We start from the raw sequence: 24,311 nt of genomic DNA, 5'->3' as shown, positions 1-24,311 counted from the left end.
AGTCCACACTTCAATTCCGAGTATTACCTATGGTTGGTTATTGTATATTAATTGTTTTATCTTGTTCATAAAAGCAATTACCCTTATTTTAATTATCACAATAACATTTTGCCAGTAGTTAATTTTAAGTTTTTTCTTTAGTAAAACAAAAAAATGTTGAAAATTGATATTTTTGAAGAATCGTATCTGAAAAAATAAAAACGTGGTATAAGTAACACAATTCTAAAAAATATAGTACATAATATCACACATGTGTTATATACGTCTCTGATAATATTTGTCATTTCTGTCATCACACTAGCTATGTGTAAATCTTTCCACGCGTTTCCTCTGATTGGAATAGAAAATATATTTAGGATGAAGTTTTTATATCATGTTTTATTGCTGGACCAAGGGGGATAACTCCCGCATTAATGACCTGTTACTGAAAATGATGTATTGTTACAATACCGCGATTGAAATCACGCCGATGGTATACTATTCACCATGTGGACCATTCTTTGGTAAAATACGAATCCCTCGTCACGTATTTTGTAACTTTTATTAAGGGCTTGGAAATAAATCTAAGGTCGTGGTCTATGGAAGATTTCAGTTATCTCCCTTGGTCGACAAGTTACACGACTTCGAATTTTTTATTACAACCCATGGTCAATTACGAAAAATATCATATGTGTTCTGTGAATTAGTTTGTCATGGCTATCAGAAAGCTGGAAAATAACCATAATCCTTTCATTATAAAATCCAATCGATGGATTACACAAAATATAAGGAAATAACTAATCACTGGGCGCGGACATTTTGAAGTTTATAATTGTAAAAGCAATGATTGGATAATATTTACATGACGTCACTAGTCGCCATATTTTGGTATATCGAGCAAGTGGCGCTCAAATTCTGTCGTGAGGCTTTGTGATAAAACAAACATGTCTTCGGAAGATTTGTCTACTGAGCAAATGTCAGGCGACAAAACTGTACCTGACAACGACAACCAGGAAGAGCAGAGAGAATCACCGACACCAAAGGGGGAGTTTGTTCATCCAGCACCCCCAAAGAAGATGTCAACAAGGGTACGAAACACACACATTTCTTTGATGATTTAAACGAGTTTATAAAATGTTTATTTAAACTCATTTATATGTCCCTGATTGATAGCGACACGACGATTACATTTATTGGAAATTATACCGGCATTCTTTTTCAGAGAAGTAACATACGTTTTATAAATTAATCCAACATTTTAACCTTTATTTAAGTTCAGATCATGAGATTCTGACTTGAGGGAATACTGAAGGGCACATTTTCATTTCACGCAATGGGTTTTTTTTTTCATTATAACTGTTATTTCCTTCATTTCTAATAGTTTGTTTTTCTGTAACTTCTGTCGTGCGAGTCATCTGATTTTCGGTATCTGCCTAACACTACTTTTATCCAAGATGGGAACATGATCTGTAGTAGGAGGGAAAAAGTAATGTGTGAGACTGGGGTTTGAACCATGACTCTTTAAACTCTTAGATGTATGATTTACCAATTGAAATACCGTGTCATTGGCAACTGATTCACAGGGGATAGCAAATATATATGTACAGACATTGTTGCAAGCCCCAGTGATCAATCCAGTCTGCTGCATTTTTAATGCCCTCCTTTATCTTCTCCCCTGTTTGAATATGTAATGAAATGGAATGGGAACAGAAAAATGCATGGCCAAACCAGGGTTTGAATTTGGAACCCTCAGAACTCTAATCAGATGCTATACCAATTGAGATACCTGTTTTGTGGACCATCATCTCGATCAGTCCAGTTCCACTAAATTTCCTTGGATTTGCATTGATGATATAAAATTTGATTGCACAACACACCATCCTATAACAGAGGCTCCATCTTTGAACACAATTATGGTACAGACAGGGTTTTCCATAAGAGCCGGTCACCGGCCAGTTTGACCCGCTACTTTGATTATTTGGCCGCCTACACCAATCCAGTTCTGTAATAATGTTCCATACACGACTACACGTACATGGCAGGCCAGCCTCCTACTTTCACTACACAGCCCACTACTAACAAAATTATGGAAAACCCTGTACAGGAATGCTTTTTGAAAATAACTGGCCACAATCAGAGATGTATATAACACAGGGAGAAGTAACTTCTTCTGGAGTTGTACCATTGGTCATACAGGACAGATGTCTATTGGTAACTGTTTGTACAACATTGTTTGTACAGCATGGAATATCTAAAGGATTTTTGAAGAAAGTACATGTTTAAATCTCAATATGTAACATATATTCTGCTACGACTTTCGGATGATTATGATACGTTCTGATTCATTATTTAAGAATACCTTTCCGAAAAAAACATAATATTTCTGTGTCCAATGCTATGTATTGTCAGCATATTGGCTACCTTGAAGTTGCTTTTCACAGAACACATAAAACTCCACTTTGTCCAATTTGATGATTTGAATTAAATTTGGTGTTAAGATATTGATTGGTGTTTATAAATTTTTCATAATGATTTATTTGTAAATGATATTTAGTTATCATTTAATTAAGAAGAGAAAATTTTGTGGTATCATATCAACCAAATTAGGTCTGAAGCATACTGAGGGAACCAGTTTTGTATAAACGATTGAGTCTCAACCTCCTATGGCAAGAGGGGAAATAAAGCAAATCCTTTAAAACCTACTCCAATATGAATGATCATGTTTTGTTCTGGGTTAGTCTCCAACCTATTGGGTTTGATTGGTGGGGTCCAAGAGGGGAAATGGAACAAATTATATAAAATTCTATTCCTCCTGTAAGAATGATTGGATTATGACCAAGTTTGTCCTGAAGCATTCTTGGGTGAAGAGGAATCAAAACGGCCAAGAGAGCAATACAGGCCCTATGGACCTCTGGTTTGCTCACCTGGGTCAAAAGGTCAAGTCAGCTTATTATAGAGTGGTCATTGGGTTGTTCACCAGATTTATACTAAAACAGCTGATTCTCGATTACCAAAAGGTCACAGGGTCATAGTATTTATTTCATAGACTTAATAGATGAAGATCTACAAATTTAAGTTACTAAATGAGATGACCTGAATCTGTATTCAAGATTACTGGGTTCAACTGTCTTACAACAGTCAAATGTTTTCACCTTTCCATAAATTGTACATGAACTGAACAACTTTGCAACAGTGTCTCTCAGTTCAAAAAAGTTTTGGACAAATAAACTTTACCTGGCAGTGCAATTAAACATGCTGGTTTCAAAATTTATATGAATATATTTGACACTGGCCCTCTGAAAAGCAGGTGGTCAATGCAGATCCATTAGTTGTCATGTTAGACTTTGGTTTGTCTTGGTCTGGAGATAGAACCTATCCTTACTTTGGTGGATGCTCAACCTTAAAGCTGAGAGTAAAGTATTACTGAGTGAGACAGATAGGAAGGGAAAGGTGGTTTAGGAAACGGAGAAGATATAATCAAGTTTACTACAAATCTGACATGTAATCGGAACATTTAAGAAGCCTTTCTCATATATTGTAAGTAAGACAACTATTTGGTATCTAGTGATCTGTTCATCCTGTTATTGGCTTTAGAAACTGTAATAAAGACAGCATGTGTTTGTGTCTATAGGAGGAAATGATTCAGGAAGAGAAGAGAGAAGAGAAAAAGCTCAAGAGTAAATACCCCAATTTCAACTCCAAAGCTGGAGGATCAGCTCTGCTGGCTAAGAGGATGCAGCAAAGGGTAATATCCAGTTTGAATAACATCTGGGCCCGTATTAATGAAACCGTTCTCATGCTCAAGCTTTGTCTTGTTTAAGTTAAAGATTAATAAATAACACTGATTTTGCCGAAGATTTAAAAACCATTTTGAAAGGACTTCAAGTCAAAGCTATATTCAAGGTTTAAATTTGACATTTGTATTATTTTATATGATTTAGGTGAATTATAAAAAAGTTTGCTTGAACACAAAATCTCTGTTTGAGCATTAGAATGGTTTCATGGATACAGGCCCTGATCTGTTAGGAGTTGACACATTCTGTATTTTGTTTTTTTGAAAAAAGTAGGAACAGCCATAAACTGAAATCAAAAATTTGAAGTTTTTCATTTTGCTTGTTTGTTGTTGTTTTTTTTTTTCACAGAAGTTATTGTGAAATTGATCGCATCTGATATGAACATGACTGGTGATAAGTGTAAATTTTTTTATATGGAAATTATGAAAGATCAACATTTATGTTTGATTAATTGCCAAATTCTTGTGGCTGTTGAAATGTAAACAGGACATGCATGCGGTCCATAAGTCCATGACACTGTCCATATCTTTTACAGCACTTGCTGATCCATGTTAATGACCTTCATTTGTATGGGAAAGACTTCTTAAAATGTTGTAGGCATATCACATTTAGGTCAAAAATTTTCTGCAGTTTATGTCCTACTTTGTATCCCTAATTTTGTGTGTAGCAGTTTGAAGAGTTACCAGTTGTGAATAGTATTGCCTTAATACTTGTATATATATAAATGTGTATCTTTCTGCAGAAATATTTTGATTCTGGAGATTATATGATGGCACAAGCAAAAGTGAACAACCCAAAGATCCCTTTGGCTCCCAAAGAAAAGAAGATGATATTACAGGAATCCATCGGAGATGCCATCCCTACTCCAGAAAATCTCCCTCCTCGAAAAGCCTCATTAGCTACAAGTAAACTTGCATCTGGACAGCTGGCTGGCCCACTGATATGAACACAAGCACTCTGAACTGATCCTCTATAATCAGATATTAGAAATACATGGCAATGCATTTTACATGAAAATCTTATCTGTGGGAGTGAGCTGTATTCGGTGATTTATTGGTTACTGTTACTGACAGGATGTTTATGCTGATCAACATTAATCACTTCCACCGTAATGAGGATCATCGTCTCTCACCACAGATTTGTTAACTTAGATACAGGATCTAACTGATGTGACTACATGCAGTCGTCATTAACAGGAGTGTAATCTGCGGTTTACATACAGCTTGAATTCAAAATTAAACAGTGTTGCTCCATTTAATATTGACACAGGTACATACTGTGGTTGATGGGGCACCATAGTCAATTTCAACATGTCAGTAGTATTTAAATATATTGTCTACTTTTAGTCGTGATTGACTATTATAGTCAACTAGTGCTGCACTCTATATAATGATTCAGTTTTAGGAGTAATGATTGATTTACTTTGTCATCTTTGACTAAGGCCCATCTATATTGATTGCATGATTGGATGCTTCAGTCAATAATGATAAAGTTTTAGGTAAGAGCAGTAATTGACTCCTGTAGTCAACTTTGACTTCTTACTTTATATGCTTTGCACATAACTTTATATAGATGTTAGTTAATTTCTGCTTGTCAAGCAATTTTTTACCTCACCTAGTCTGAAAGATCATAGTACTGAAAATGGGTTTTTTTTCATCTGAGGTCTGTCAACAGCTTTTTGAAAACAATAGTTGGTCATTAAATCTAAGCAGATTTTAACAAAAATTTGCAAGAAGTATTCTTAGATGAATAGGAAGCAATTTTGTATGAATGGTGGGTCTGATAAATGGTTTTGCTGACCATCAAGGGGTATAGGGAACTGGGCCAATGGGAAAATAGATATAAACATTCACTGTTTTTTTCTGTAGTTTTGATTAAGCAATTTTCGCATTGCCAGGTGAGTCCCAGTAGACCTCATTTTTTCATTTCTTGTTTTTTTTTTGTTTTAGTAATTCGATTCTTTTGAATCTTTATATGTTATGTATATGTAACTGTTACAATACATTTAACAACATATCATTGTACAGTTCCAGATGTAATATTGATAGGAATATGTATAATTTGGTGTGTTTGTCTTAGAAAAGTCTTCACCTAACAAAACATTATAAAGCAATCTAGATTTTTTTGTATGTTGATTCAGGAATGAGCATTTAGTGCTATAAAATACATATATGAAAGTTACTGACTTTTATTGAAGTTAAATGTGAACATCATATGATAGTGCAGAATGTAAAAATAATACCTTTATTAAGATCAGGTCTTCTCTGATTGAGGTCTATTCCTTTTGTTTCTCAATGATTTATTACATTTTTTGATAGGACAAGAGGATCAGTGGTCATCCTTAGTTTATCACTCAAATTATGTGAACTGGCAAACATGCATTTCATTAAAATGACATGATGGCTGGCAAGTATTGGGTAGATAGTCGCAAAATGCCAAATGACGTCTACATAACATTATGTGCAATTATGGGTAGACATTCAGCCTGTTGTAGATAATGTGATCAAGTGAGCATTTGTTGTCGAAGAATATTAAAAAAAATTCTCTGGAACACCGCAGTGCTAATAGGAAAATGAGAATTATCATGAAATATGGGTAAATGTCTTGACTTACTGAGTTTCTTTTACTCACATTGCTTCATATTTTCATAAATACATGATAGCATTCCCAAATTGTGTGTGCATTTGTACAGTTATAATGAATATTTCTATCCATCAAATCTAGGTTTTATATGAAACTTAAGTGAATTATTAATTTTGTTGCTTTCGTATCCTATAAGAGTATGTTTTGTACTGTAACCTAAATTCTTCATAACTGTTTTATCTTTTTCACAGCAAACTTGTTTTGTCTTTATACTGATTTCATTAGTCCTGAGTGATGATCATCTGTTCCAATTGTTGTGATTAAAGTCTCCATGTTATCAAGTGCTTCTGAATATCATAGATTGTCATACAAAACTTGAGGTGGATGGAGATGATTACTGAAGTTGAAGCTTGTCACGTTGAACAGTTTGCAGACATTATAACTTTTGTATAGAGTGCCCTATCCAAAAGTGCTTAGCCTGTAATATATTTTCTTTTAGAACTCCCTAAGCTCTACAAATGAATATTGATTCAACTGTAATTAATTTAAGGTGAACACAACAAAATTCACTAGGTGTTTTTTGTTTTTGTTTGTATGTTTAGAAAGCAACACAAAGGTTGATTTTACAGTCATTTTAAAGCTTACATGGCTCTGGAAAAAGGCAATGAAGCCATAAAATTCAAACATGCTGCAAATCTCCATCCAAATGTTACTTTTACCAAACAAGAACTCCTTGTAATCAAACAGACAAGGGAATAATTTGTCTGAAACTAAATTTGACAAATTTTATGAAATGCATCATATACTACTGTGCACATAGATTCAGGGTAAACTACATATTAGGTAAAAAAGCAATTTTATAATGCAAAAATGTAAATTATCAAAATCAGTGTTCTTTATCAATGTTTAAATTCATAGCGATCAAAATTTGCTTTGATTGCAAAAAAGTAAATAGCACACTGAAGAAAGTTGATTTACAGTAAAGGTTTTTGAATCAGTTTGATTATCCAGGTTGGTCAGATGAAATTTTAACAGTTCCCCAAGTCAAGTTTGATGATAAATTTAACATTTTTCTTGTGTGTGTTCTTTTTTCCAAAGATGTGCAGATACCAGGTATATAAATATGAGTGTTATGGGAATGAAAAAAAGACAGATTTTTTCTGAAGCTAAATAGAGCTTTTTCATCAAAATTTTTTTATGTCAAATCTATGTACGTGCTTATGTCAATTTGGTGATGAAGTTTGTTAGTTTTTGTACTTTTCTGTTAATCTTATCCTTGTTCTGTAATATGGGTTGTCTGCATTCCTCAGAAGTACAAACTGAATATTCATTGAAAATAATTGTTGCGTTGAAATTTGATATTTTCCCTCTGATTTTTTGTGTAACGTGGTGCTACATCAGTAAGACATTGGGGCTATATCAGAGTGATGAATATGTCATCAGGAATTGACGCAAAGTTGAGAAATCAGAAGAAACATTTTTTTGTCAAGGGTAGTGTGAGTAATGTAAAACTGGATTTGACCTAAAAAATGCACATTAGTAATTCTATTTACAACAGTATTCTTTAGTTGTGATATTTAGATGTTAAAAGCGTATGCATTCACTCCTGTATTGTATTTTGACTAGATTCAGGTATTTAGTAATAGAATGTTAATGGTATCTGTTAAATTTCATGAAAACTTCTTTCTGCAAAATTAACTCAAGAACAGGTTATTTCAATGGTTAGTAGTTGAAAGAGATACTTTATATAGAAATGTTGTAAAGATATTGATAAAGCTATGATAAAATCTACAACAATGTCAGTGAGAATTGTTTCCAACACCTTAGGAATATTGATAAAGCCAGTATATAGTGGTTTGGTAGGCATTCATATGATGACTTCAACTTATGTTTATTTTAGGTGTGCTCAAGTCTCTTATAAGTAGGGTTTTGTTTAGATGATAATTATCATTTTATGTGAACGTTATAAAAATTTACTATGCTAGTAACAAATGTGTTCTTTAAAGTGTATGAAAAAACATGTATTTTTGTTGCAAAAACATTTATTCATAACTACCCAATGTCTTGGAGAAATAGATAAAAGATATTGTAGCCCTGATGTGATATCTATAAATGAATAAATTATTGTGGTGTTATTTAAGTGAAATGGTTTATATACATCCATTATTGTTGGTTGAGTTTGTTGGACCCTTTCAGAAACAAGATGCATGTACAAAGTGATAGGTAAACCAGTGACAGATTTCATGTCTAATGTTGTGTTAAGAATAGAAAAGCATCTCATTGTAAAGTCAATTTGAAAAGTAATTTTAGAATTTTTCTAAAAGTTACCATGTGCACAGTTCTGTTGTGGGACAGCCTGCCTTTAATTTGGATTTAGAATCAATGGGCATTTTTCAAGCAACTTGAAAAACTGAATTCTTTAATTTATTTGCACAAGGATTAGTTTAAGTGTTGGAAGTTTTTCCTGAATTTTGATTATTTTCATATATTTTCATATAATTCAGTCATTGATTTTGAGTTTTAAACATTTTTCAAAATGGAAAAATGGAAGAAAGCAAATGCTTTTGAGCTATTGTGATGATATCATATTATAACAGATGATAGAAGATCCGCTTTTATTACAAGATTTTTACATTTATAGCAACAAAAAGCTAGAAATATCAAGCTTAAATCAAACATGAAATATCGACAGAAACATTAAAAAGCATTATTCAAATTCTTATAGTAAAAACCTATTATGTAGTAGTTGTTGCATAACTGTATTGTAACAATTTTTTGTTACAAACAAGGGTGACTTTCCAATGAAACAACTATTTCCAATACTACGTAGCGTCCACAGCAAAAATCATCATGCAATGCCACTAAATCATATTGCTGTACAAACTGAATAATCAGGAATTCTAAAGCTAACTTCAGGTAAAAAAAATCATCCAGATGATACTTTATGTGATATTTTATCTTGGCATATTTTTCGCAGAAGAAATGTGAACTATAATGAAAAGTTTTTAAAATTAGAAGAATTTATTCATGAATGGTAATTTTTTTTCTTCCCAAAAACATGTTCAAGATATTATATTTTCAAATAGATTAGATTAAATAAAAGGGAGAGAGCATGCGATTAACTAATTAATCATTTGTACATATTCTAAACATCAGCACATTTTTGCCACTTGTAGTATTTCGTAGTATGTTGATACATACGTGTGTAATGCACATGATAACTGGTCACACTGTGTAGTCAGTGTTTGAATGGTTTGAGAGGGAACTCTGTTGTTTGTAAGAAAGCTGAGAGGATAAATGTACAGTACATGTATTTTGTTGGATATAGTTATTTTGTTATTGTAGATGTGTTGATAAATACATCTTGTCATCCCTCTTTATGTTGGAGTTATTATTGATAGAATGTATTTTAAAGTGTTTCTTCTCGTGTCTCCAAACCGAATCATCATCACCAAGCTTATGTATTAACGATCATGGAACCGGTTACAAAAATCCTCCAAACTGCCCTTCCAGTCATGAATGACGCTTATTAAAGTCCTTTTGTTCTTCGATGTAGGAAAGGAATGTCTGTGGAACAAGACACATTTGAAATTTTAAACAGTAAACTTGACGGTGATGGCAAACCCTGACATGCACCTGTAAGAGTACAACCCCCTGGTCAGCCATTTGTTCTGTGTATACCAAATTTCACTAAAATCTGACATTATCTGAATTCTGACCAGCCAGAAGCTTGCATTTGGCAGCTGTTTCAATGACAATGTTATTTTTAGGTAACATTTGAGAGTGTCTTACTCACAAAAACAAAAATTTATCGGTATAAAGTTATCAGCTTATCAGGAACAAGAAAATTGTTATTACATTCTTAATGGCCCGTCAACACATAAAAGATCATTAGGGCCATCAACCAGTAAAACACAGCAATGAACCAGAAAATGGTGACCACCTTGCCAAATCAGAAAATGGAAATTGTTTGTACAACTGAAACTGTATGACGGAAAGTGGAAGAAGATGAAAGAATAATAATGATAAGGATTTGGGTAAAATCAATAAGTCCACAAACTGAATTTGGGGCCTAAATTAAGTAATTTATTGAAAAACAAACTGATTTTATTATAAATGGCTTATAATAATTTCCAGAAACAATGTCCAGACATTTTTACCACACTCAAAAACAAGAAAAACGTTTCCAAGCAACAAGCATGACTTACTACTTTGATTAAAATGGAAAGTATCAAGCGACCCGAGTGGCGTTTGCTATTTCTGTCCTACATTGTCCAAAGTCTGTAGAAAGTCACTAAATAACTGACATTTTAGACAATTTTTCCAAAATTAATTTACCAACTTCAATTAAGCTTTGATAGGAATTATTTTCAGGTCACCAAAATCTCATGTTGACCTACTACTAGTATTATGATCACCTTCATCATGCATGGTGTGTAGTGCATTGTGCATCTGTTAATAATTTAACATTGGTAGCAGTACACAGTTTCTTGGTGTGGCCATGGGTGATTTTTTTGTTAATTAGATTACCCCATTATAAAGGTTTTATTTAAGATTTAAAAATTAAATCCTTGCTAAAATTGATCTTGTCATGTAAAAGTGGACAATGTGGGGTTTCATTTTTTTTCAGAATAATATTTTAGCTTTGTGTTGGAGATTACTGTTTGGGCAGTCTCGAATCTGTGTATGCACCAAAAACTAGCTTTGCAGGTAGTCAAATTTTCATAGTGTTTAGATGTGGTTATGTTGTGAAGGAGTTGGAATTTGCCGAAATGTAAGTAGTTTGTTACCATGACAGTGTTGTTGATTTTAAGACAGGTGTTCAGAAATAAATGTCTCCTATAAAGTTGTAGTGTTAGGTTGGAATTAGCAGTATTTTTTGCAATTTCAGTTTTTCAGTCGGTAACCATGGCAATCACATGTCAGAAATCAATGGAAATTTTTAAACACACAAATTTTTTCCTGCTACCATTTGCGACTTCTCCTCAAAATCTCCATATTCGATTTCAGTGAAATTTTGTAGAACCCTTCCTTGGCTGAAGATGAAACAGGATAGTGAATTATATAGTCCCTATGGCTTCGGGGTCTGAGGGGTGGGGCCAAAAGGGGTCAAATTGACTAAAATTTAAAAATTCTTCTCAATACCCAGAATCAAATGATCTGCATGGATGGAAGCATCTTCAGGTGGTTTACGAAATAGTGAATTTCATGGCCCAAGGGTATCACATTTCCCTGTGGGGATGGGGGTAAATTTTACTATAGTTTATACATTAAAAATATTTTTTCTGTAATTTCTATTGGAAATATTTCAGTCTTGGTTAGATTTATGAATAGAGGATGATGACTTGATGGTCTGTTAATATTGATCCTGGTTGACCCCCCAGGGGCTGATGGGAGGGGCCAAAGGGGGTTAAATTGTTAAAGGGTCTTGCATTTCCCTGAGGGGAGATGGTAAATTTTACCATTGTTTATATAGGAAAATTAAATTTTTGACTATAATTTGTTCAATTTTCATTGGAAATATTTCAAACTTGGTTTAAATTATGAATGGAGGATGACAGGTTGATGGTTTGCTAATAATTGATCCAGGTGAATCCCCAGGGGCTGATTGGAGAGGTCAAAAGGGGTAAAATTTACTCAGATTTCAAAAATCCTCTCAACACTCAGGTATATGGTAAAATCAAATGCTTTTCATGGATGGAAGCATTGTAAGGTGCTTACTAAAATTGTGAATTTCATGACCCCAGGGTCTCACATTTCTCTGTTGGTAGGGACTAAATTTTACTGTATTTAATATACGAAAAATAGATTGTTGAGTATATTACCCGCTGGAAATAACTGTAGGATTTAATAGTATAGGATGATAGTTTTGATGGTATGCATGTATTGACACTGGCTTACTATCATTTTTCATGACACTTTAAAGTTACTTTACCGATAACCTTTATATTCAATATTGCTTATTTCAGGTGACCTGTCAAGGCCGCTAGTCCTTTTGTTATTATTTCCTTTATTTCCTCCAACGATGAAGAGTTACAGAAATAGACGGGAAACTTTAACACCAGTTCGAAACATTGAAAAAAGAAACCCGCTCGCAGGTACTTACAGACTTACACAGATATACAAGTACATGAACATTCTGACGCATCTTTCGGATAGTCTTTCGCTCATCATGCAATGATGTGTGTATGATAGATTGAAAGAGCGAAAATTCAGCGTAAATAGTCGTACACAAACCTACCAGAAAATGCTGATGTATGATCATATTACAACAGACCACTGTATTGAAGGATTTGTGTGATGGCAATGAACGAGTTATTTCTAAAATTCTCCAGATCATCTGGAGATAAATCAGGTAGGGTTACCACCAAGAACGTGAAGTGAACGGTAATTAGACATCTGTCTTTTACCGTGCAAAGTACACGCCAGAGCTGATCACGTGATATTTCTTGTATAAACATATAACAACAATCGTGACATAATAGCATATATTATCACGCATTTCCACACTCAGTGTGACAGTTTTCTTAAATTGTAGATTAAATTGTGGAAAGTGTACAGCAAGTTTCTCTACAGCATACGGTTGAATTTTGTTATGTAAAAACATGAAGCAAGTTTCCTTGTCAAAAACGAATATAAATCCTTGAAATAAAAAACATTTCCGTTTTCAGTGCACCAAATACATGTATTTTTATCAAATCATTTGGCTCATTACTTGAAATGTATACAGTGAAAGGTAATTTGTATAAAGCAGTACATTTTCGAGGTGTAGCCGCGGTTGATATTGTTCATTAGATTACCTCATTATAAAGGCATGATGTTAAATTTTTATAATTTAATAATATCGCTTCGTTTAATGGGAAGCGAGATTGCGATATCACGATACCACGATGCGATATCACGATAGCAAGAAGTGATAACACGATAGCGCGATGCGAGACCACGACAGCGCATCATGTTATCGTGATATCGTGATATCGCATCGTGCTATTGTGATATCGCACCGTGCTATCGTAATATCGCAATCTCGCTTCCCATTAAACGAAGCGATATTACGATGTCCCATATCAGCCACCACAGATACAGAAAGTATGAATAAATTTCCAGCTATGCTTGATTTGAGTATCCGACATGAAAATGCGTTTGCCGTGGTATACGCTGTATGGCGTAAGCATTTTCCTGGTGTGATCATGGCGGCATAGACTATTTCTGTGAGTGATTATTGTTGCATAAGGTACTTTCTTGTGTCATCAGGTTGGCGTAGATTAATTCTGTGTGTGAACCATGGTGGCTTGGATAATTTTTTTGTGTGGTTATGAAGGCGAAGTCTATTCCTTGGTGTAATTATGGTGACGTAGAATACTTCTGTTTGGTATTATGATGGCGAAAGGTATTTTCTGGTGTGATCATGGTAGCGTATATTAATTCTAAATGGGATTATTGTGGCATAAAGGATTTCCTTGTGTGATCAGGTTGGCATAGATTATTTCTGTGTGTGATCGTGATGGCTTTCGGTATTTCTGTGTGTGATCGTGATGGCTTTCGGTATTTCTTGGTGTGATCGTGATGGCTTTCGGTATTTCTTGGTGTGATCTTGGTGGCGGAGATTGATTATGTATGTGATTATGATGACGTAAGGTATTTCCTGGTGTTATCATGGTGGCGTATATACACATTCGATTTCTCTTCACATCAGATTTGGGCAAGATCTGATCATTCCTACAGGAGAAGTAGTATTTTAAAGGATTTTAAAAGCTAGATGCACTTTATGTACAAAACCAAGTTCTTTTCGCCACATGATGATTCAGATCAAATCTGGACAAATTTGAATCATTCCAACACCGAAATGATTTTAAAGAGTTTGATCTTTTTCCTGTTTTGAGCGCGGGAACCCCTCCCACCCGGGAACCCTTCCCATCCATACAAATTGAACCTAAGCATAACTTCGACAAACGTAATAGAACCCAATCATCGCTATCAGTCCATGTCTACCGTTTACGCATGATCGATTCATTTTCAACCAAGAATGCTCCAAATCAAATCGAGCCAACGTCCAGGTAATCCTACAGAAGACGCAGCATTATTGGAATTTGTTCTATTTCCCCTGTTTGTCGCTTCCCTTCCTGCTAAAGGTGGTCAACACTCATCTTCTATCACCATGTAAAACATCATTCCCCTTCACCAATGAATGCTTAAGACCAAATTTGAACAAAAAAACCAATCATTCCTACAGGAGGAGTACGGTTTGAAGAATATATTCAATTTTCCCCTATTGAGCCAAGCCCTTCCTACCCCAGGGGGCCAGGATCCACCATCTACACAAGACTGATTCCCTTTCACCTAAGAATGCTGCGAACCGAATCGGAGCTTAAACATTCATTTCTAAAGGCGGAGTGGGATTTTGAAGTATCCGCCCTCCTTGCAAAATCCGATCATTCCTACAGGGACAGTATGTTTAAAAAAAAAATGCTTGAATTCTTCTTTAGGGTCCCTCCCCTCCCGCGCCAGTGGGTTGAGACCCAACATTCATAAAAAAAATATTCCTCTTCACCAAAGATTGCTTCAGACAAAATTTGGGCAAAATCCAATCCTTCTCTAAGGAGGATAAGATTTTTACAGAATTTACTCTATTTCCCCTGTTGGACCCGGACCCTTCTAGGTCCACCCTTTATACAAAATTTATTTCCCTTCATGCGAGAATGCTTTACTTACTTTAAGCAAAATTAAATCACTTCTACAGGAAAAAAAAGGAATTGGATTTTAACAATCATTAATTGCTATCGCTTTTTTGGGTTGATCATTCTCAAATTTCATATGTAGGTTCCCTATGTCCCTAGTAGTGCATTGTCCATTTTCAGTCGATCAGATAATCCAATTGACGGGTAAGGGTCCGTTTTGGATTTTACTGTGGACATTTCGTCATTGCTATTTCTTGAAAGTCACTTGATGGATTAATAGTATTTTCGAATTCCACATGAAGAAGAACATAAAAGACGAAGTAAGATAAAAAAGCAACTATCCAAGTTACAAAGAATTGATATAAAGATCATATTATGGTGGGCGCCAAAGTCCGTAAGGAACATCCTGTCGAACATTGAATATGCTTTTAATAGCAGAATGACGTTGTCAGTATACTCCTTACTACTGTAGTTACTATTATTTACTGTTGGGGTTACTCAACTGTGACGGTGCATTTATACACCTGTAATGCATGTGCTGTTCCCAGGGTAAGTCAGAAAACTGGTTAGAATGCATGTGCCAGGTATTTTGTTATGTACCCTAGGTGGGGTTGGACAGTACCAGACAGAACTTCGACGGTGGAGGTTGTGTTAGGCTGGGCTCAATGTATTGCCAGAGTACTATTGGGAGGGCTGTGTGCCTACTTCCAGATGATGTTGGCTTTTGGGGAGTCTAGGAGTGGTGTCTGTCCAGTATGACAATTTTATTAGCTGGTTGCTAATGGTTGTGTGCCTGTAAATATTCTTTTCTAAGCTGTGTGCTTCGAAGCTGTGTTTGTCCAGGACTGTGTGTCCAAGCGGCTGTGTGCTATGTCTTTGTAAAATAGGACTCTCCTTGGGGCTGTGTGCCATATTTCTGTAGGAGTGTTCCGGATGAAGCTACCTAGGAGTTGATGTAACCTCGTAATGTTGTACTGAATTTACTTAGGCCTCCTTGGAGAACAGTATGACCTTGTGTTGACCTTGCCCGGGTTGAGGAGACCATTTATACTGTGACCTCTATAAACGAAAGAGGATGGAGTTCCAAGTGTAAACCGGATTATGAACTGTCTTCACGGAGAAAAGACTGACACATATCGCGTCATCAATTTTATGTTCCGTGTATAGGTACAGTTTAGCATATCTGAGAATAGGGGCTTTAGTGTCTTTGGGAGCTAAGGTATGAGAGGTAGTGACGTGTGCGACGTGGATATTAGTGTTTTCTGTAAATGTGTTATTTTGTTTGGTTTGTAAATAAATGAGTATATTTTTAGCATATCTTAGTGGGTTTGCTAGTTTTCACCAATTTGGACATCCTTACGTTACCACACCTTGTGACAGTCGTAAATACACCTGGAAATGTTATAAACTTTATAAAAAAAACGGATGATTTTCACACTAAGTATGATATGAGTATTGAATTCCATCGCTTTTCAGTTAAAATAGGTAATTTGTCACGGCTTGTTTAACGCCATCTTTCAGAGCCGCAAACAACACCAGATAATCCGATTTATTGATTGTAAAAGACTAAAAGTCGATTTTCCAAAACCTCCAGTGATTAATAGATCATAGTTAATTTTATCCGATCAATTAGATATTAACGAAATATGTTACACATAGATAAGTGAACGGCACCTTTAAATACAAAAGAGACGGTAGAGCCAAACTAACGATCAAACTGTGACATACAGCTGTTTGGTACTTCTAGAACTCGTTAGTGATGATATACTGAAACCCCGAGACATTTAGATAGGACAGTGTAATGTATGAACCATTATAAGTTATTTTATAAAGTTATTTAGTTTTAAATACGAACAAATATAATCAATAATCAACAATATACTCTCCTCTTGGAAGAGGCATTTAGCATATATCAACATTTTATAATTTCTATAATTTAATGGAGAGTTCCCATGTGATTTCACACTGGCTTTGACATGTAAATTATAATTCTACCATTATGTCAGAGTGGGACTTATTATATTTTTTCCGTTACGCACATGACATATTTATATCATCACTTTACAATACAAATTTACATATATACAATGGATTGGAAACATCTGATGAAGATATAATACCGAGAAGAAGGGAAATAATCTACGTTTCCTGACATTAAAACTTTTCACTACAACATAAACCTTGAACTTTTTTGTGACACTTCATTTTATCGATATATTCACAGCCTAGTAATGTGCGAGGAATCATGCTTGATAGAAAAGATGGTGGTACATCAGAGCCAAGTATTCATAAACCTTTTCATCGTTAAAACTACAAGCACGTAATGAAAAAATTTGTTTACGACTATTTTTCAAGATCCTGTTTTTTACCTCGAACTCGGTGAATGGAACTTTTTTGAAACTAGAAACTTGGCTTTATTGATTGTATTGGCTGTTAAGCAATGAATATATAGACAAGTTTATACAAGTATTATGTATTTATGTCCATTATTAATAAGTAACCGTTCTTTAACCGGGTAATTACAATACTTCATCTTTACGATTTAACAAAAATGTTTTAATAACAAGTTTTACCAGACCAGACTGATGTAATTGTGTATTTTTGACGCATTATCTTGAATTTTTTTTATTCAAGTTTTGACGCTTTATCTTCAAATTTTAAAAATTGTGCTGTTTGATACATTATCATGTTCAGAGAGTACCAAATCAATTATGTTTCTTAAACATGTTCAAACATAACTATTGTTTAGAAATTATATGGAGAGTTTCACCTATGTGATATTACACGGGGATTAAAATGTTTAAACTCTACCATTTCATGTCAGAGTCCAAGTCAGTGACGTGGTTGTACACGCACAATATCTGTTTAAAACAATTTTGTCACTCCTAAGACATATAACATAAATACATACTTCTATTCGGATGAAACATTCCTGAAACATTTATATTTCAATAACTTAATGATCAGGAACATTCTGATTTTATTTCATGATCTCATCAGTAGTACTTGTCATGGCCTTATAGTGAGCGTGACGTCATGGCTTAGTTTAACAGACGGTGGTACGTCTTAACTAGGTATATTTATACATTTTTCATTAATTCATTGTAACACAGCACATTGAAAGCATTTCTTGATTATTGAACTTTACCGAAGTCAAGCGATAGTTTTTTTTCTACATGTTTAAACACAAATGTAAAACCCGAATTACTCATAAGTCATTCCTTTTGTACAAGTATTGTCACGTCTTACTTTCCAGTTGATTTTCGTCCTTTAGCAAAGTGGACATCTTTGCCAACCACAAATAGGCTTCACGTTCTAACTATTTTCTTTATGACAAAGTGACGTAATAAACCCATTTTACTGTATATTATTCTGTTGTCCTGGTATGATGCTAAATCATATGTAATTTGAAACCATCCAATTACAAAGGGACGAAATGAGCCATTATCGGTTATTTTAGCAGCTTTTGTGATATATTCCATCCATACTTATTTTTAATGTTATATAGAAATGACTTTTTACAGTTTTAATAATGACTGGGTATGTTATACGGATGCTGCACGTATCTTGATAAATCCGTTAATCTAGTGACTATAAATATCCTACTTTTTATCATCCAATTCGTCTCTAGAAAGTATGACGATATTGCGATTTTTTTCTATTTCTGGATAGCAACATTCCTGCATCCAAAATCTTCAAGTGCATGTTCCCATTATGAGAATTTTTGTAGGTAAACTATTGTAAATTTTGCCCTCTCTATACAATGAAATGTGAGACCTTGGGGTCATGAAATTCAACACTTTGGAAAAAAACACTCTATCCATGAAGATTTATTTATCATAGCAAAGAAGGGTTTTGAAAAGATTCTTTTGAAATTTCTGTCAATGAGGCCTTTTATGCCCCATCCTACAGGGTCCTAGGAGTTGAGGACCATATAAATTACACTACCGGTTAGAGATGGGATGAAACTGGACAAAAGGAAATTGCAATAGGTCACCATGAATTTTCATCTCAAGTGACCTAAAAAGGAAATAAAACTACTGATACACCTGTTTTTTCAGTTTTTGTTTTATTTAACATTTCATAAGCATGGGGCACCAGCAAACAAATATTTACTTGATGTATCATAGTCTGTCATATTCCTAGTGTTGGAAGGATATATGTCATGAAATAATTTCCACTGGCAAGTAATTTCTGTGTAATATTATGTGACATCATTATTGTTTAAAATTTATTACAACAAAAATTACAAATTGTTGCAAAGTGTAGAGTCAAAAATCAAAGAAATTCTCTATTTGTAAATGAAACTTTTCTGTCAATGTTTGTAGCAGAACAGGTAGATAGAATCCAATCAAATGCACTATGTCAGTGACAAAAGTCTCTTTCTGATGACGTAAAGGGCTGTGATCAATTTCCTGTCTACAATTCATCATCCATATCCATGTTTTCTTCCTTAATAACTTGTACCATTTTCTTCTCAAGAAGTTTACTCTTCGCTATAAAAAAAAAAAAAAGAAAAAGGCATAAGATTCTGTAACAAATCAGACTTATTTTCAAAAATAAAATTTCAACCATGCCTAGAGCAAACAGTGGTGGTAACAACTCTATTGAACTTTCAGTAACTTTTGACATAATACATAAACATGATATTTTTACACAAAAATAGGATCTTGCCTTACTTTCCATTTCCATAGGAGATATATATATATATATATATATAAAGTTGAAGAAGTTTTAATCTTTATAAACTCTTATTGGGCATTAATTAAAACTACTGCAAGTTTTCTATATTTCATATAAAATAAAAACTTGTGTAAGGTCCTTGTAATCTTACAAGCAAAATGGATATGAAAAAAGAAATTCAAGCATGGAAATAATGCTTTTTTGTCATGTTGGCTTTAAATCTAAAGTTACTTCATTGTCATTCCATAAAAATGCATCAGGTCAGACACAAATTCATGCAATGATTAACATGAAAATCAGGTGAAAATTTGGTAAGATTAAAAATACTTCCTTACATTGTACCTACCTTTTGTAACCTAGGTTTTGGTGATGTATTTACCTACCTTTTGTAACCTAGGTTTTGGTGATGTATTTACCTACCTTTAGTACCCTCAGTTTTGGTGATATATTTACCCACCTTTAGTACCCTCAGTTTTGGTGATATATTTACCTACCTTTTGTAACCTAGGTTTTGGTGATGTATTTACCCACCTTTAGTATCCTCAGTTTTGGTGATATATTTACCTACCTTTTGTAACCTAGGTTTTGGTGATGTATTTACCAACCCTTAGTACCCTCAGTTTTGCTGATATGTTTACCTACTTTTTGTAACCTAAGTTTTGGTGACTTTATTTTCCTACCTTTTGTATTAAAGGTGTTGGTGATTATATTTATCTTCACAAGTCTTCAGCAAATTTCACTAAAAGTCAGACACACTGTTTTATCAGACAATTCAGTTTGAAAGCCTTACCTGCTGGTGAACGAATGAGGTGAATATTCTTCTCCACTTCTTTGATGTCATTGGCCTTCTCCAGTGCTTTTCCTTTCTTTAATCTAAAAATGACAATATAAATGGTTTGTTTTAGCAATGTAATAATTCAGTACACTCCAACATTAGTAAAGAAAGACTACAATAATACACAAATGAATATATCACAGTCAAAATTTAAAGTTGTACAGAATTTTATGTAAAACAAAAACATGTAGCACAGCTATCTACTTTAATTACACACAGCACTGTAACTACACAAGAGACTCTGAACTGATCTAAGATTACAATGTTACAACAGTATATAAGCCCTGAAAATGACATTCTAGTTTCTTTATATTTATGCTAGTCTCTCCCAAAAACTAATGTTATTCTTTTAGCAGAACTGGTGATTTTCCTTGGTAGTATGAACAATGAGAAGAAATGGTCTTTTCAGATTGACTTAGCGTCATGATCAGAAATTTTGACAAAAACTTTCAACAGGACAATTGTATTTCTAGCAGTCAAGTTAATATGTTGATTAATTATTACATCTTTAATGATTATTCTGATTGTTTTATTGATATTGCGACAAAATGAAAATATACCCACATTCAAAGGGTGATAACTCTTACAATAACACTACGGAAAAGTGTCCAACATTCAGAAGAGACACAAATCAGAGATTTTTTTCTTTCAAATTCATTTCCATGTGGAATAATTAAACACATTAAATGTAAACATTTGAATAGTAAATGTTTTAGTAAATATAAATTCCATTTCTCTTAACTGCCATGTTTATTCTATTTTCATGGAAAGTAGATGATTATGAACCAAAACCTCCATGGTAACAATGGTTAATATCCTTTAAATAGCTGTTGTCATGATAATATGACTACTCTCATTTACAAATAGATTCAATGCTCAGATACTTTGCTTTAATACTGATAATAAAAAGATAAAAAAAAGTAAAAATTTTCAACTCATTGTCACAAGAATAATAATTGTTACTTTTTTGTTTCATTAAACTGTAATAATGAGAAGAATAAAATCATGACATTGAACAATATTCTTTTAGGATATATATATATATAAATTTTCACGTAAGGATTTACACAATTGATGAATGATGTTTCTAGAGTTTCAACAAAGAAATCCAAAGCACCATTTTGGAAATTTTGACGAGTCCAGTTGCAAAGAGTTATATCGGGTTCAAATTTTAGTAGAGTTCCACAGGACAAGCATGAAACCAGAACTCAAATATTTGTGTCCAAAAAAACCATTGGGTTTGATTACATTTGTATGTGCACCAATTTGACTTACCTATTTATAATATGCTGGTTCTGTCTTTTTATCCTAATTTCTTCAATTCTCTTCATTGCCTTCACTGTGAATAAATAAATATAAATAAATGTACTTCTTTCAGGACTATATATATGTAAATTTCAATTTCAAATGTCACCTTATACTTTATATTTTATTTATGTAACTTTCATAGTAGTTATAAATTAGCTCTTGAATTACTATGTAAACTATTTCCTACAAATACTGCAATTGGACATGGTTACAATTTAATTTATCAAGAATCAAAAATGAAAGTATGAAAGTCCAATACATTTTCATAGTGGTGGGTCATTGGTTGCAGAGATAATTAATTCATTAGTTGAAATTGGTGGATCCTTCTGTTGCAATTTTGCTGATTATAATAAATTCAATAATTGTCATTTTCAGTAACCTTGTCTTACAATTATTCTTTTTGTTTGTGCTGTATTATTCCCTTTTAGTGTCAAAGCCATTAAATTTTGTAAACTATGTGTTCACACTCATTTTCTAGCATATTTACATTGGTTATCATTATATGGAATCTCTCCAGAATTGTGGTTGTTAATCTACCATTGCCACCAGTCCTGAGAGAATTTTTAGTCAGGTTTACAATTACAGCTCTAGGGAAATTCCCCATAGAGGCAACTACGGTAAATATGCTGGAAAATAAAGTTGTTTGGGGAAACTAGTACATGAATTCTTGGGGTGCAGAAGTTACAAAAACATATTGATAAACTGAAAAATCACCTGTTGTAGTCCATAATTCTCTGTCATATTTAACGGGCACATTTCTTCTCTTTTCAAACTCAAATGAGGGGTCCACAGCCAAGTCTTTTCCAGCAGCCTTTCGGAAGGCCTTAGTCCATTTTGTCTTTCTTGGGTTACGCTTTTTCTTAAAGGCTTTGTGGCATTTTGACCTGCAGAATCGAAATACCTGCAAACAAAATAAATTTTTTGTCATCTATTGCGCTCACAATTTTGAACCCTTTTTTCAAAGCCTTTATTGGAAAAAGAAGAGAAAATCAAAAATATCAATGTTTTATAGAATGTACAGGTCCAACTGAGCATCCCCAAATTATTTTAACTGTGTGCACTTATACTTTTATACGGCTCTTGGTGCCATTGACAGAGAAACAAAACAACAACAAACAGATAAAAAATGACAGAAAAATTGTTTTCAGTTAGATCTGACCAGATATGTATACATAATATCAATAATGTTATTTGATGGCTGTTTATACATATATATATAAATATTAATACATGGCCTCCATCTACCCAAACAAAATGTGTCAAAACAAGTAATGCTATCAGAGCTTAAGTGATATTGTAGCTACATATAGGTTGGATAATGAAGACCAGCTGCTGAACGTTTGACACACTTGGGGATAAAGTACGCTCAATCATGGATGTGTATTTCTATAAGCTGCACTATGTCGAAAGGATGCTTAATATCATATTAAACGATGAGACATACTCGGTCATATATTTTATATGGCTTAATCTGCTTGTGTTCACGTTCAAACATTTAACAAGCAAATTAGGTCGTCTGGAGACATTCCAGATTCTGTAATATGTAATTATACTTACTAATTAGTATAATTTGACAAATGCACCAATCTCTATACACATCAAGCTCGTGTGAATGGTGAGACAGAAGAAACCAATATTAGTATATGCCTATGTCAACATATAGGCATGACAGCGAATCTAGAATTCTGAGTAATCGGATGTAAAATCTCCCAGACACAGCCATTACTTAGTCTCAAATAATAGTTGTCAAAATTGATCTCAAAGATATCAATATTAACTTCAGTTTAATCATACCTTACAGTCGTTTCTTACAAAATGGACACCGTGCCCCGGATACACTGTAGACGAACAAAAATAACATTTTTCTAGCCTCATGTTTACAAGTTGTGTTCTTTCACCACCATGCTGTTTTTAAAAGGAAGTGACGTCACTTGCGCGTTAGGTCTCAACATTGATGATTTAAGTATGTGTGCATCAGGTGAACAAGTTCAATGTATATTAGAGTTTATGAATAGCAGCACACATGATGAGTATAATGAAATGTTACGGAAGGGGTTTTAGTTGATAAAAAATAATAAAAATGATGATGATGATAAGAATAATAATAATAAAAAAGACAACAAAGCAAAAACCGTGCAAAGAATAGCAAAAACTGTGCAAAGAGAGATAACTCTCACATTTAAAGGCGTAAAAGGTTGCAGTTGAAATCATCAACGGTAATTTGTATCAATTTGATGGTACATTTTTTAGCCAACTTGTGTAATCAAATTACAGTGTCCAAGCATGACTTCAAGAGTCAAGAAGCTAGATTTAAAGTCGCATATGATAAACAATAAAATATTATTACAGCATAGTGTTATTATTGTGACAAACGTAAATATAAAACATAACATTATATGTGTTATAGCAGAGACGTATATATCATGTGATATATACGTCTCTGGTTATAGT

At 33.7% G+C, this 24,311-nt stretch overlaps 2 protein-coding genes across 2 annotated transcripts; one reads left to right on the top strand and one right to left on the bottom strand.

The window, feature by feature from the left end:
• Positions 1-871: 871 nt before the first annotated feature.
• LOC132549031 (alpha-endosulfine-like) lies at positions 872-9,731 on the top strand. The gene is made up of 3 exons (XM_060212940.1): positions 872-1,067; positions 3,611-3,724; positions 4,516-9,731. Exons 1-3 carry the CDS (start codon positions 924-926, stop codon positions 4,717-4,719), a joined length of 462 nt encoding a protein of 153 aa, XP_060068923.1. The 5' UTR covers positions 872-923; the 3' UTR covers positions 4,720-9,731.
• Positions 9,732-19,084: 9,353 nt separating this feature from the next.
• LOC132549001 (probable ribosome biogenesis protein RLP24) lies at positions 19,085-23,771 on the bottom strand. The gene is made up of 5 exons (XM_060212908.1): positions 23,655-23,771; positions 22,575-22,761; positions 21,828-21,891; positions 20,508-20,590; positions 19,085-19,530 (listed from the first exon to the last, which is right to left on the bottom strand). Exons 1-5 carry the CDS (start codon positions 23,733-23,735, stop codon positions 19,454-19,456), a joined length of 492 nt encoding a protein of 163 aa, XP_060068891.1. The 5' UTR covers positions 23,736-23,771; the 3' UTR covers positions 19,085-19,453.
• Positions 23,772-24,311: the final 540 nt, after the last annotated feature.

This window comes from Ylistrum balloti, unplaced genomic scaffold (assembly GCF_031769215.1).
Source record: "Ylistrum balloti isolate Yb309-2 unplaced genomic scaffold, AGI_CSIRO_Ybal_v1 Utg370038, whole genome shotgun sequence".
NCBI lineage: Eukaryota > Metazoa > Mollusca > Bivalvia > Pectinida > Pectinidae > Ylistrum > Ylistrum balloti.
The sequence above is the reverse complement of the archived record's forward strand: the minus strand, read 5'-3'. Positions and strand labels throughout refer to the sequence as shown.

Coding starts and splice junctions, on each gene's coding strand:
- LOC132549031 (XM_060212940.1), top strand. CDS start 924: ATGTCTTCGGAAGATTTGTCTACTGAGCAAATGTCAGGCGACAAAACT. Junction 1,068..3,610: donor CAAAGAAGATGTCAACAAGG/GTACGAAACACA, acceptor TTGTGTCTATAG/GAGGAAATGATTCAGGAAGA. Junction 3,725..4,515: donor CTAAGAGGATGCAGCAAAGG/GTAATATCCAGT, acceptor ATCTTTCTGCAG/AAATATTTTGATTCTGGAGA.
- LOC132549001 (XM_060212908.1), bottom strand. CDS start 23,735: ATGAGGCTAGAAAAATGTTATTTTTGTTCGTCTACAGTGTATCCGGGG. Junction 22,762..23,654: donor TTGTAAGAAACGACTGTAAG/GTATGATTAAAC, acceptor TTTTGTTTGCAG/GTATTTCGATTCTGCAGGTC. Junction 20,591..21,827: donor AACCAGCATATTATAAATAG/GTAAGTCAAATT, acceptor TGTCATTTTTAG/ATTAAAGAAAGGAAAAGCAC.